This window comes from Cryptomeria japonica, chromosome 7 (assembly GCF_030272615.1).
Source record: "Cryptomeria japonica chromosome 7, Sugi_1.0, whole genome shotgun sequence".
NCBI classification, from domain to species: Eukaryota; Viridiplantae; Streptophyta; class Pinopsida; order Cupressales; family Cupressaceae; genus Cryptomeria; species Cryptomeria japonica.
This window is the reverse complement of record NC_081411.1, coordinates 145,259,511-145,274,161: the sequence shown is the minus strand read 5'-3', so window position 1 is coordinate 145,274,161 and position 14,651 is coordinate 145,259,511. Positions and strand designations below refer to the sequence as shown.

Below are 14,651 nucleotides of genomic sequence, written 5' to 3'. Positions count from 1 at the left end.
CGAAAAGAAATAAATCTTGTCTAGAGACTTTGAAGTGAATTCAATAAAACTCAAAGTGCATGTACATTACTCGATATAATATTTTTTTTTAAAGTTGTTCAAATTTAAACAACAATATTATTCAACATGTAAATTAAGCTACATGAAAATGGAAATGACTTATTTAATAAAAAATCATTATACATGTACATTACTTCATATAATACTTTTTTACGAAATTTGTACAACTTTAAAGAATAGTACCATTTAACATTATATAATGTTTGTTACATTGTTAGAATATTAAATTAAATTTTTCAATTTCATTTTTAAATTATAATATATTCTTTGAATTAATAAAAAATTGAAAAGACATGAAATAATTAGTCATTTTAATTTACTCTTAAACATTAATTATAAAAAAACTAACATATTTATTTCATTTCATTTTAATTCATTTCTAATTAGATTTAATTTCTCCCATTTGAAGTGAACTATTAATTATGATAAAAATACAATTTTCTCAACATACTTTAATTTTTTTCAAATATATTCTGCATTCATTTATTTGAATCGAAAGGTTTTGTTTCAATATTAATCCAAGAATTAATTTGGGAGGAAGGAAAAAATATATCATGCATATGCTTTACTTTTATATATTCTTTTTGAATATAATCTTGTGTCTTCTTGTATGAAATTAATCATTAATTAATAAGAAAGGAAGAATTTGTTTATCGTGTGTTCTTTCACATTAAGCCAAGCATGAATTAAGCTATAAGTGAGAACTATTCTTTAAACTATATTTTAGTTTACACTTAAACAATTTTCCACATTCAAAAAAGATTAATTAAATTGTACATAATATTTTTTTCTTGTCATCATATTATCTAATTTATTACTTTAATATTTCTCATAAGTGTCTCCTAATGCATACACAAAATCATTCTTTTCATTATTTTCATAATTCAAATGATTCTAACATATGTATACTCAATCTATTGATGTAATTTTGTCTTTTCATCAAAGATAGATCAAATTTAAACAACAAACACCAAGATTTGAGTTGTCCCATTTCATCAAACAATCTCTTTATTTTATTCTTTCCTTAATTCTATGATGCATCAATAATGATTCTTTTCAATATTTTTACTTTACTCTTATATAATATTTTGCATTCATAAAAGATTAATTAAATTGTACGTAATATTTAATTTATTAATGTAATATTTCTCATAATTGTCTCCTCATGCATAGATAAAATCATTCTTTTCTTTCTTTTCTTGATACAGATAATTATAATATATTTATCCATATTCTATTAATGTCATTTCAAATTCTCTTTTTTTCCTTCAAAAATAGACCAAACTTAAACAGAAAAAACCAAGCTTCAAGTTGTCCCTTTTCATCAACCAATCTCTTTATTCCATTCTTTCCTTGATCCCATGATCCATCAATAATTATTCTTTTAACTATATTTTAGTTTACTCTTATATAATATTCTGCATTCATAAAAGATTAATTAAATTGTAAGTAATACTTTTACTTTTCATCGCTATTTAATTTATAAACATAATATTTCTCAGAATTGTCTCTTCATGCATACATAAATCATTATTTCTTTCTTTTCAAAATTCAAATGATTATAATATATTTATGTTTATTTTATCGATTTCATTTTAAATTCTTAATCTTTTCTTAAAAAATAAAACAGACTTAAACAACAAATGCCAAACTTTAAATTATCCTTATCATTAACCCATCTCTTTTTTTTCATTCTTTCCTTAATCCCATGGTCCATACAAAGCATAAAGGTGAAACATTCTTTGAATTTTACCAACAAAATCTACAAAGCAGATCTGAAAGATCGTAGTTAGTGTCTTCCAGTTTAACTGAGCAAAAAAGAAACGAAGGAAGGAATATAACAAGGGCTTCTGTCTTCAAGTACGTACAATCAGAATTCGCACAACTCCTTACAGGCATTCAATCAAATCTTGTCCTGTGGAACTTCATACAATGAACCCACACCCATCTACACTGAAGAATTCCCTAACTTCTTTAAATGACGTTACTATATAAATAATTTTCTTTCAATAGAAGATACGAAATAAATCATATTAGATATTGTGTTTTAGATTATTACATATTGAAATTGTGATATTTGAATAGATAAATAAAAATAATAAATGAAATTCAGAAGTACTAAGGTAGATGTACATGAGACTAATTATTTTAGAATTCACGTGTTAAGATTTAGTTTGTGTTCAAATCAATCTTAAGATGATATTTATAATGTACACAATCTCATCCGCAATTTAAAAAAAATAGTGTATATGTTAATAGAAACTGATTATATCTTGATATCTTTTGATTAAAAATTATAAGTCTAATGATTGAAACTGAATAACTAATGTACAACCATGATCTAGTTTAGAGGATGAGATTGTGACTATAGTATAACCCAAGAAGGAAAAACTACTACGAACTAAGCCAATGTTGGAATGAAACAAATTGGTGTGTTTTGTGAAAATAAAAATTGATGGATTTAGGCTTAGGGGTAGTCTGTGTGCCAAAAGAGCCAAATTAGGTGTCTAATGATGTATTGACAACACTCATACAATTAAACCATAGAAGTGAAGAAATACCTCCTTTGTGTTTTATAATTTTGAACTCTACAACCAAATTATGTGAGAGGTATAATCCCCTTAACACTAGCAAGTGTGACACAAAATGTTAATGTCCTCTGATTATTGCATGAATTGAATATAATGAATCACAGTCTAGATTTCATATCTAGTGAATATTGGGCTATTTCTACTATACAATGCTTTGTGTTAGCATCTAATGACAAGGATGATTATTGTATGCTCTAATTATTGTAAGGGTTGCATGGTTAAGTATGATATATTTAAGATGGTAGAAATGTTTTTGTCCAATTCACCCTCAATTTTAAAGAGGGTGAAGGAAACCTCATGAAATGAATTGAAAAGTGATCTCTACCCTTCTATTTAAGACAACAGAAATTCTTTGTTCACTTCAATCAACTACTTCTATTTCTATAATAGAGTTATCAATATATTTCATTTGAAATCTGTTTCCCCTTTCTTTTTCCTTCAATTTAAACAAAAAAAAATCATCTCTAGCCTTGAACCAATCTCATAAACATTTGTGTCACATTATCGGCTTTCAGTCACCCTTTGAAACCAAGCCTTGCCTTCTTTTAGCCTTCCTTAGTGATTTGTCATTTTGATTCCCCTCTTTCATTCACTAGCTTAAGCAATGATTGGTAAATCTTAAGGGGGGGAATTGCCTTTAAGGTCCCTAAGGCCACAAAAGATTTGACTACGTGACCTACATACCAACATCGATCAGCTAGTTTTCCTTTTCAAGAACTCTAACATCACTTCCGCTAATAGTCAAGTACTTGATCCTTCCAAGAGGCCAGCATACCATGAAGAGAAATGGAGCATACAAAGTGATGGGAAAGTCATGATGACATCAGGAGAGCAGAGGGTATGGAGACTTATGGAACCATATTTAAAATCTTCAACTCATCACTTACCTTATTTGTCGCTCTTCCAAAAGCATAATCCTATGAAGGTTTGCAAGTACATCTCCGTTATGGCTAATTAAACAGTAAAAGACATGCAAAGGTGATAACAAGAGTGAAGGTCGCAAGAAGCAAAATTAATTCACATGGTTTGCATTTAATATGTAAGAAGGGTTCAGTATACAAAGGAAAGGTAGTGGCACTTCTGAGCCTATCATGATTAATGTATTGGGGTACTAAGAATTGATTATTCCTCTGCCTTGGCTTAGAATGGTTCTCTCGCATGAAGATCAATTTCCTATCAACCACTCTAGTTTGAATTGGCTAGAAAGTGAGAAAGTGGATATCATCTCTAGATTGAACACTCTCATGTGGAAATAGCGAACAAAATTCTCATACTATAGAAAGACAGTTGCTATACTGAGAGAAACAGAAAGGCAAACAAAAGAGCATCACCTCTATCTATAAGAATTGCCACAACTGGGGCCAAGACAATTTAACCCATTCCCATACACAATTGAGTTGAAGAAAATGGTTATCTCAAATAATGGTCTAGCTCTAGTTATGTAACTAGGGGAAAACATGATGGAGAATCCATAGGAGGATATTCCTTTTTGATTGACCATTCTGGCTTGGGAATGCCACAAGAATGGTAGAGGAATTGTAATGGCAACTTTGGTGCTAGTTGAAGAGAATACAAGGGTTAAGATGATTGATGCCCAGATTCAATGAGAGATTGAGGAGGCAAGAAATCATATGCCACATGGACCTTAAAAATAATTTTTTAGTTTTCTTTGCAAAGAAAGGGTTCTTTTAGGAAATCATTATCCTTAGGGTTGCTAATTTTTTGTCCACATATATAGAGATATATACTATGGGAAAGGGAACACCAATCCCCCTTGCACTTCGATGCATGAGTGAGCATCGACCAATTTGCTTTTTCTAATGTGTTTTCTGAATTGAGTTTTTTTTTTTATAGTATTCTCTTAATTTGATCAAACTTCCACAATCCGTAATTGAATCAATGAGATATTTCTTGATTTAATTGTGTGTATCTTTTTTGCATAATTGTTTCAGATCACTCTGTGATCCATATAACTTATATATATGAAAAAAGGACTGTGTGCTTTTCCTGGATCTTAGAATGGGAATTTTGTTTGAAGCTGTGTATTCATGCATATTCTTTGGTTGACAAATACTTTGAGATTTACTAACTTTCCTAAATTTCATTTCATATATTGGATTATGGATGTATACGTTATAGAAATTTAAGTCATAATGTATCTACATCATCTAGGAGGAATTTCTATCAATATTTTCTTACATTCAATCATATGCAATGAATGGAGGAACTTTAAATCATTTGTTTGACTTTACTTATGGGTTCTTTCTACTTTATCTTTGCCTTATTTGTTTTTTGGTTAAAAGAATATCTTCTAAAAATCTCTATTGTATCATAAGAGGGAGCTATACCTGTAAAATTTAGAGGAAAGTTGACCTTTCAAAGGGCAACTTCTCCAATTGTTTCTTGCACATGTGTCTCTATCGTAGGGCATGGAGCATTTTCTTTTGTTGTATTTAAAGGGAAAAATCCATAAGCTAACAAGATCTTTTTAATATTCTATTCTAGTGACAAATTGTACATAAGACTCCAATAGCCTCATCACAAGGAGAAAAACCTAAAGAGTACTAGCTAGGGAGTGACTTAAAAAAATATAAAAAATATTTCCTTTAAATGACATGGTCCATTTTTTAATACATATTGGTCCTCTTGTTTTCAAAACATTTCCACAAAGAAAGATTTAGGAAGAAATTTTATGATGAAACTAACTATCGAGTTTTTGGAAGTCTACTCTTCAACACATCTTCAAGTGATTTTTTTACCTATAAATCACCCAAGTAAAACCATTCCAAATGAAAGAGTAAACTCTATGACAACATTGAAGGACGTTTCAATTCTAATCGGTTGTTGTCCTCCTACTCCATCAACTTTAATAGGCCTCAAAGAAGCACGACAAGCATTTGACTAAATATTTTCTAATTTTAAAATAATTTAAACTATATAAATATAAGAATAAGTTTACTAAATTTTATTCAATAGATATTATTTGATTTTTTTTTAAATTAATTATAAAAAAAATTGTTTGTATTTAAGTTGCTTATTTTATTTTATTTAAAACATTATATTATATTATTTTATTTAAGAATTCTTTTATTTGTTTACGAGTTATTTTATTTCACTTCAAAATTGGCTGTTAAATGTGCAAACAATATATCTATTTAAAAGATACTGTGTTCTTTGCGTATTATATGCTCTGTTCTTATATACTCTGTTCTTTTTATAGCGAATAACGTGTTAATCTTGATTAAGAGTAGTATTTTCCAGCCTTTCCTTTATTCGAGTCTTGTATCACAAGGCCCATGAACCGGATTATAAATAACTCGTTGGCCCAAATTTGAAGTATGACCAGTTCTCCCCGAATACAATCAATACCGAAATTTTCTTCTACAATTTGCACTTTCCTGTGCCTTTGTGTAATCTCCTTTTAATTTTCCAATTCTCTATGTCGGATCTCGCTTCAACCCAAATGAAAGGAATGGAAGAAACTGTCAATGCCATGAAAGAGAGGCGATCTTCCCCTGGAGAGGAGGAGACGTTCCCCATGCCTCCGTCTGCCGACACTCTGCCACTGCATTTTCAAAGGGCATTTGTGCAACCGCTTTCACCTAATTTGTTTAGGGTGATGCGCATCGTCCCTGACATGCAAGATTACAGCTTTGTTGAAAAGATTCAGCTCCCACAAGATGAAGTTATACGCCTCTGTAATAAGCTTGTCCCCTCTTCTGCCTCGGCTTCCTCAGGTGAGCCCCCGCGTGTTCATATCAATTTCAATTCACTCAATCAACAACGCTTAGCGGCGGTCGGGTTCTATGGAGATAAGAACATGATCATACACACTTTCCGCAAGGAAAGTCTTGTGGATGATTCCGTTCTTGCGAAGATGGAAGGAAGACTGTTCGAGCCGGGATTGTACGTCAGTCTTCCTGATAAGGTAAGTTGTGCAGTAGTTTTTTACTGGCATGAAGGTGAGCAATTGAAGCAGGCTTCTAGAAAAGATGTGTCTTGCAATTTTATCAGATACCTAGTTGAGCTATGTGATAGCGTATATGTCTATGTGGAAGGGAATTATCCGTTTGCAAATCTGGCTGCTTCTGCAACACGAGCTGGTTCAAAAACTAAGCGCACAAAAAGGATTCAATTCTCCGGCGTGAAGAACTCGGAGAATGATGTGGAGCTCATGGCTGGTTATAATCTACGAATTGAGGGAGGAGCGAACAGTGAAAAAACTTCATTAGAACCGAGTGGAAGTGTTCCAGTTGTCAATAATCATGATGGAACAGTAGTCTTTTGCGAGGGATATCATTACTTTTGTTTCCTGACAACAGAAACCAGAGCTGCAAGGAAGTCTACAAAAACAGAAGAGGTGTCTGTCAAGGCTTCTGGGTTTGGCAATATGCATAGAAACTGGTCGTCGGTGTCTAATGTTGATTACTCTAGACTGAGTGATAATCAATTCATAGACCTGATTGAAAATAGTCAGCCACAAGATTTTGAGAAGTACTTTAAGTTTAAGGAATCTCTTAGGACGAGCGACTCAGCGAAAAATGTTGCCAAATTTCAGGAGTTTGAGAGACGTTTTCTCAACGTCATTCCAGAATTCTGTCCGCATGTTCCCCTTTTTGTGGGTGGAGAGACTAGTGGGTCGAAATTAGTGCATGCAAACGAGTCAAATTCATCCTCTGAGGACGAGAGATTTAAGCAACTGCAACGAGAGCTTCCAGTTATTTTAGCAGTCAAGGATAGTGTTTGTCATGGAGATCAGTGGCTGCTGCTGCTAGGATCCGACATCAGGTTCGTTTCTAGTGACGGTGAGCATGTGATCATCTTTGAAAGTTTGGACCAAACAAAGCAGACGCCGCCTTTTATCTCTTATGGACAGGAAGTAGATGCAAAATGCTCCAGTCAGTGTGGCTGCTCCACAAAGATCAAAGGAAAGGCGACGTTTCTACAACCTACAAACGGCATGAAGGACTTCCCATTGTCAGGTGAGATTGTCAAAATTGTATTCTTTCCTGTTACTGCTAAATCGGGTATTAAAAGGGAAGTTGAAGGGAAAGTTCATCTTGTCAATAAGAGTGACACTTATTGTGCCATCCGTAATTGGGTAGAAAACATGGTTCCTATTGAATTAAAAAGCATTGAAAGAAATATAGGTTTCACAGCTTTCTTGTTAGCTTCTGACCAGCGTCTAGGTTTAACATTTATTGAAAAACATTTGACAACCCAAAACATACAAATTCTGCCACCCGAAATCCATGATCAGTTTGAGAAGTTCCGCAGTGCCCACTTTGCTCAGTCCATAATCGATCTAGAAGTCCTTTTATCTAGTGACACTTTCAAAGCCGTGTGTTGTCATGCTTATAAGGACAGTGAACTCAAGTTTAAGGAAAATATAAAGGAATTGTGGACTCGTTTGGGAAGTTTGGCCAACAGTCGACTCCAAGAAGCGGAGGATGAGTTTATACAAGAATTGAAGAAGAAGATGTCAGTGTTAAAGGAGGACAACTTAGCTACCAGGTATGTAGAAGAAGTTGTAATTCAACGTCAGTCACGTAACCTAATACAAGTTGTGGACTTCTGGAGTTCGCAAACAGAACAAGTGGAGTTAAAGTTGAAGGTATCAATTGTGGAGGAACATCCGTTCGCCATGGTTTATAAAGCGTGTGAGCTTACTCCAATGAAGAAAGACTTATCTGATTTTAACAGCAACCCCAGTCGTCCAATTGTCCCAACATGTGGAGAATCAGTAGAGTTAGTATCCATTAATCCTCAGCATGAGAGATTATTTAAAGTTGTTGTCCTGAAGTCGCGAGAGCTGATGGTTTTTATTCAGAGTTTCAGAGATTCCTCCATGTATTTGTACCGTTGTCCCAAGATTGGTGTCAACATAAATAGTATTGGTCGTCCTATTCATACATTTAGGAGGGGATTCGATTTGTTGGCTGCAGATGAAGCTACGAGATCTATCGCTCTTTATGAAAAAGACAAATCAAGGATTTTAATATATAAGTTTGATGAGTCATTTAGGAAGGTCTATTGGACTGGAGTTGAGGTCAATCTGGAATCATATCAAGGGAGCAAGATCATTGTATGGATGCATTTAATTCCAGGGAAAATGGAGCTTCTCTTGGTTGATGACACTAACAGAGCAAGAGTGGTTGAAATCCACGAAAAGCCGATGATGAAGGCCAGGCATATTTCTCTTCCTCTGGATCAGAAATGTTTGAGAGCATGTGTTTCTGTTGACGGCGATTTCCTCCTCGTCTTCAGACAGTTGAAACGTCAGGGTGAAGATATTGATGTTGAGGGTAGACAACATGCAAGTCTTGAAAACATACTTGAAATTTATGTTTTGGGTGATACGATGAGCTACTTGAAGAAAATCCCTTTAAATGAGAGAGAATATGGTATATCTGATTTGGAACAGCTTGCGGTGAAAATTGTAAGCTTTGGACGACAAAGTCAGCTTCTCCTATATAGTCCTCTAGATGCTCCTGGTTTTATCTTTTCTCGTGTTCTGAAAACTTCTTTAGCCAAGGATGTTATTCAGTTGCAAACAGTAAATGAGATTAAAGCTCATGAAGATGAAGCAGATATTGCTGTGCGGTGCCCATATTTGGGTTACATATATCACATTTTTGACAAGTTTGGAACAACACCTAAGTTGTTTCCTGATGCTAAGAAGCGTATAACATTCAAAGTGGTACTCGAAAGGAGCAGAGCAGGTCAAAACAACAGTGAGGCATGTATCAAATATTTAAAAGAACTTGTTAGACAACTTAAGTCTGGGAAAGACAAAGATTTTTCAAATATGGAGATTCAATTTGAAGTGAATAATGTAGAGACTAGTCCTATTTCAGCTGCTGCAGAGCAGGAGACACAAGTGAAAATGGGAGCATGGGTTCGCAAGCTCGTTTGCCTTGTTCCAGTCCAAATAGCTCGTGCAGAAAACAACGCATTGGTAGCTCTAAAGGATGGACTTCAAATACCCCCTGATGTTAGCTACGAGGACAGCGTATCACTTGCTGATTGTATACGCTTTGGGTTCTATGATGCTGTTCTTAGCAGTTGGAAGGACAAGATTAAGGTCATATCCTCCATGGGAAAGCAAAGTAGCGGAAAGTCGTATTTGTTGAATCATCTGTCAGGTTCTCTTCTTGATGTTGCAGGTGGCAGATGCACAGATGGTGTGTGGATGACCATTGTAACGGCAGAAGATGGAAATGGCAGCGGGGGAAGCAGTTGTTTGTATGTGCTATTAGATTTCGAGGGGCTGGGCAGTTTTGAAAGAAGCGAACAAGAAGATATGCTTCTCTCTGTTCTTAATGCTGCTGTCAGTAACATCACAATATTCAACAAAAAGGTATGTTATTCACTTCCAAAAACAAAACCCTTCTAGTCTTTTTCCTAAAATGGAGGGGATAGGAGAACTCAAACCATGTGAAACATAAAATATAAATAACGTCTTATGGATGTTTTGGTTTTTTTTATTTCTTTCTTTTTGGTCTTGTATCAAAATATTTCCACCACCTATCATATCTTTCAATAATTGTCATATTTTCATTATCAAATCATATTAATTGTAATAGCTACAATAAATCATTATATATTTGTTACCAAAATCAACTTCACTATCCTCATCACCAAGCTTCTTATAATCATGATTACGAAAAAAATTGGATCATGTTCACCATTATGACAACCAAAATTGCTTATCATCTTGGTTGCAAAATCTTTGGTTCACAATTGCCAACATAGCCTACCTTGAAGCAAAGGGAGGTTAATTTGAAGTTCTAGATCTTCTCATGCAATTAACCATATTTGAGAAAAAAAATAACTTGTGATGGGAATTTTTCCAATCTCAATTGATATTTTTCCTCATCTTTAATCTAGTAGATTGTAAGATCTAAATACATCACTAGAACATTTTGAAATGTTGATCACTACAATAACACAAGATTGACTTAGAGTAATGAAAATTGTAACAAAAGTATCAATTTCATGAAAATATACTTATTACAATGAGATATGAAAAATAACCATCAATAATACATATAATAATGATGTATGGGGATTTAAACTTTATGACTTTTGTAACTATTAAGACCTTCAACTACATTGATTGTAAACTCATAGTGTACTTTGGTTGAATGTAAATGTTAAATTTTATAGATAAACAACATTTGTTTTGACTTCCAAAATTGAAAGAAAAAAAGAATTTTCCTTAGAAATGAATAAATAACAATTAATGAATAGAATATTTTATGGAAAAAATAATTACAATAATATTTTAGATACACTTCAAGAACTTTGACATTTATTTCAAATAAGTATCTAATGCATCCAAATAGATTTCAATACCCTTAATTATTAACAATATTTGACAACAACAAAACTATTAATATGAATTTAAAAATAATATGACAAAAATACTTTTTGAATTAGACCCACCATTCTCTACTATGAAAACTTTTATCAAATCTTAAAAAGCCCATTAAAAAGAGGGTTTCTAAATTCCTACTAAATACCCAACATTGATTAGTGACTCAAATTTTCAGTTTTATAAGATGTAGATCCAAATTCTAGTACATACACAATCACCTTAAATTTGAAAGGTGGCTCAACCAAAACCATGGGATTTTCAACTATCTGATATAATGTTTCCAACTTTTAACTTCTTCTTTAGTTACAAAAATTCATTTGATGTATTACAGGATTTTCACTTAGATAAAGAGACAGAAACTGCTTTCAGCCGGTTCCAGAGTGGCATCAATTTACTCAAGCAGGACAAAATGTTATTCAAAGGCCTATTTTACATTGCCATCAAGGATGTGGACACATCCGATGTAGCAGATCTTATCCAGGAATTTTATGAGAAAATTTCTCAAATATGCACCAAGCAAGAGAATTTCATTTTAAGAATGTATGATGGAAAGGTAACGATTGCTGCTATGGCTCCTTACAATAGATCTGAGTACTATAGAGAGAGCTTGAGAGACCTAGCTGAGACAGTGACACAAAGAATCCAATATTGCTATGATAATGGATTCACTTTCTTGAGGGATATGAAGCTAATCATAGCTCAAATTGCAATCAAAGACTGGACATCCATAGACAACAAACGAGTTGCAGTAACAATTAATATTCTGAAGAGAAATCTTCTACCGGCGGTACACATGGGATCTCTTCCTGGGACAAATGGGAATGAAGAAATTAGGGTCTTGCATAATTTCGACACACAGGAAGAAATTCCTGATTTTCCTGTTGCTGTCCAGGATATTTCATGGAACATAAAGGATTCGGGACTCTGTCTATCACCGTTGAAAGAATCGGCAACTCTTGTTACTGTTACAGATGTTTTATCTCAAATCAGGTCAAAACTGGAGATGATTTTACCTAGGAATGGTAGAAAAGGCGACGAGTGGTTTTCTTTATTCCAGAAGTTTAGGAATGGTAGAAAAGGCGACGAGTGGTTTTCTTTATTCCAGAAGTTCCTGGAGGCGCTGGTAGACAGAAGGTGTCACAGAGTTCAACAGTGGATAAAGTCAAACACCACAGATTTTTGTGATAGTGATGAGGTGCAAAGGTTGCAGCTAGAGGCCAACGTAGTTCTTGGCGAAACAAAGCAAGGCCTATCAGTTTGTGGATACAAATGTTATCTTTGCTTTTGGAGCTGTGTGATAGAGAAGGGCCATGATGACCACCATGATTGTATGGGGAGTCACTTGTGTACAGAAACTTGCAGTCATTGTGCTCGAGATGGGGACATCTTAATCTCATGCAAGGATCTGGCAGGGCATGAAGGAGCTCACGACTGCAAAGAAAGAAACCATACCTGCAGCGAGAGGTGTTACTTATATGGGATGTCTTCAAGTTGTAATAAGGAATGTTCTCTCCGGGTTGGGCACCACGGCCAGCACAAGTGTAATTCTCCTCAGCACATATGCGGGATAAAATGCTCTCTTCCAAGCTGCAAGAATCCCTGTACTTTGGTGATTGAATCCAACCATATAAGGCATCAGTGTAATGAGAGATACTGTCAAAGGACATGCACGATGAATGAGTGCAAAATGAGATGTGGAGCTGAAAATCATTTTCATGACTTGGATCCAAATGCAGAGCATTTGTGTGGGAATGACCATAAGTGTCCCGAAAAATGTGAGTTGGGAAACTGTGAAATTAAAACCAAGGTTGACAAACAAACCCTAGTTTTTCAGGGCCAGAGGGGACCTTTCGAGTATGAAAATGTGTCGCAACAAGACGTCCTGAATAAAGGCTGTTGTATTCGCATTCCTCCCAACAAAAGAAATCATGAAGGTCAGCATGTTCACACAAGACAGGAAAATTGTGTGCATTTTTGTCTCACCAGATGCCAATCTTGTGGATACTTTTGCCACCACCCAATAAATCACTCAGGCTTGCACGATACAGTGCATGGCAATATGAGAAATGTGAGATTCGTTTCGGAGGAAGAAGATATTGACATTATAGATCGCAAGTATAAAAGGGGAGAGAAAGGTATAGCAGAAATGTGTAACATGTTTTGCAAGAAACAGGGTCGAGGGCATATCCATCTGGTTCCATGTCCGGGCTCCAGCAAATGCACCGGCAACCTCTATGATGGTTCAAGACACGAAACTGTGAAATATGGACCTGAGGAGGATGTTCCAAAAGATGAGATGACTCATGATACATTCTGGCAATATGTTAGGTTTGTTGATCCTTGCACGGACGAAGAGAGGAAAGGGTTTGACCGCTGTAATCACTATTGTAAATCTGTGGAGCATGATACAAAGTCCGGTAGTTTTGATAAAATATATTGCACTGAAAAACTGTGGCACCCACCAATCGAGAGAAGTGGACAGAATGTGAGCTTGGGAGGGTATATAACTGATGATGGCCATCATTTTCCTTGTTATCATTATAAGAATCCCCTTCACCATGTAATATTTATCATTGACAGATCGGGTTCGATGGGCTTCTGGGACATGATACCCACTATGGCAAAGTTTAGCAACCATAACTGTAGGCTTGGATGCGTATATGAGGTTATTGTGAGATTCATGAAAGTCCGCCTTGGAACAATTTCTGGTGATTCTGTATCTGTGGTTCTGTTTGACGATATCGCAGATGTAGCTGTAGAGATGGAAGACATGAAAGAATATGTTGTCGATCTCCTCCTCCATTTTTATGCTTGTGGAGGAACTGCCTACTCAACAGGGTTGGATGCTGCAGAGAATATATTAACGAAAGCAGCTCGACACCAGTCTGTGAAGATGAAAATACCAGTTGTCATCTTCCTTAGCGATGGAGGAAACTGGGGTGGAGTGGATCCCCTATATTGTGTGGACAGAATGAAAAGACAGGAGCCTAGAATGACACTTCACACTGTTATGTTTGGAGTGGATCCAACAGAGGGCATCCTGATTGAAATGGCAAAGAAAGGAGGCGGAAAGTTTCACAGAGCATATGATGAGATTCAGTTGGCCCGTACCTTTGAGAATCTGGCCAGTAGTCTCAAATCCCCAGTTGTAGACTTGATGCAGGCAGTACCACCTACGAAATCATCCATTTAATTTTGCTTTGCTTTGGTCAATATGTTTTGAACTATGATATTTTGCCAACCTCCACTATTTAAAGTGTGCACCCTCGGTGCTTCAGAAGAGTAGTTGTGTAAGCCTTGGGCTTTGAAGGTTGCGTATGTTTCCATTAATCCATTTTTATGTAGAGCAGTAGAATGCTATATTTTCAATCAGTTGATAAATTATCGCTTTAATTGTACTACAAATTTTTTATTGTTTCAGCATTCAATGTTTTGTAATGTTTATATTATTTTGATTTATTTATCATAAAATTTCTATTATTCTTAATATAGCAAAAGAAATTTTAGAAAAAAACAAACAAAAACTTTAACAGTTTGGAAAATTGCATTCTATTATCATTATTATTTTGATGAATTTTATTATTTCTCCTTGATCTAGTAGGCTAAGTAAACATTTGACC

The 14,651-nt window shown here is 34.7% G+C and overlaps 1 protein-coding gene across 2 annotated transcripts; it reads left to right on the top strand.

Annotated features, from left to right (window-relative positions):
* Positions 1-6,008: 6,008 nt before the first annotated feature.
* Positions 6,009-14,415, top strand: LOC131038022 (uncharacterized). Of its 2 annotated transcripts, XM_059209200.1 has the most exons (3): positions 6,009-10,011; positions 11,363-12,062; positions 12,111-14,415. In XM_059209200.1, exons 1-3 carry the CDS (start codon positions 6,091-6,093, stop codon positions 14,222-14,224), a joined length of 6,735 nt encoding a protein of 2,244 aa, XP_059065183.1. In that variant the 5' UTR covers positions 6,009-6,090; the 3' UTR covers positions 14,225-14,415. The 2 variants fall into 2 exon arrangements, with proteins under 2 accessions (XP_059065183.1, XP_057826270.2); XM_057970287.2 differs by having other exon boundaries at positions 11,363-14,415.
* The last annotated feature ends 236 nt before the right edge of the window (positions 14,416-14,651 follow it).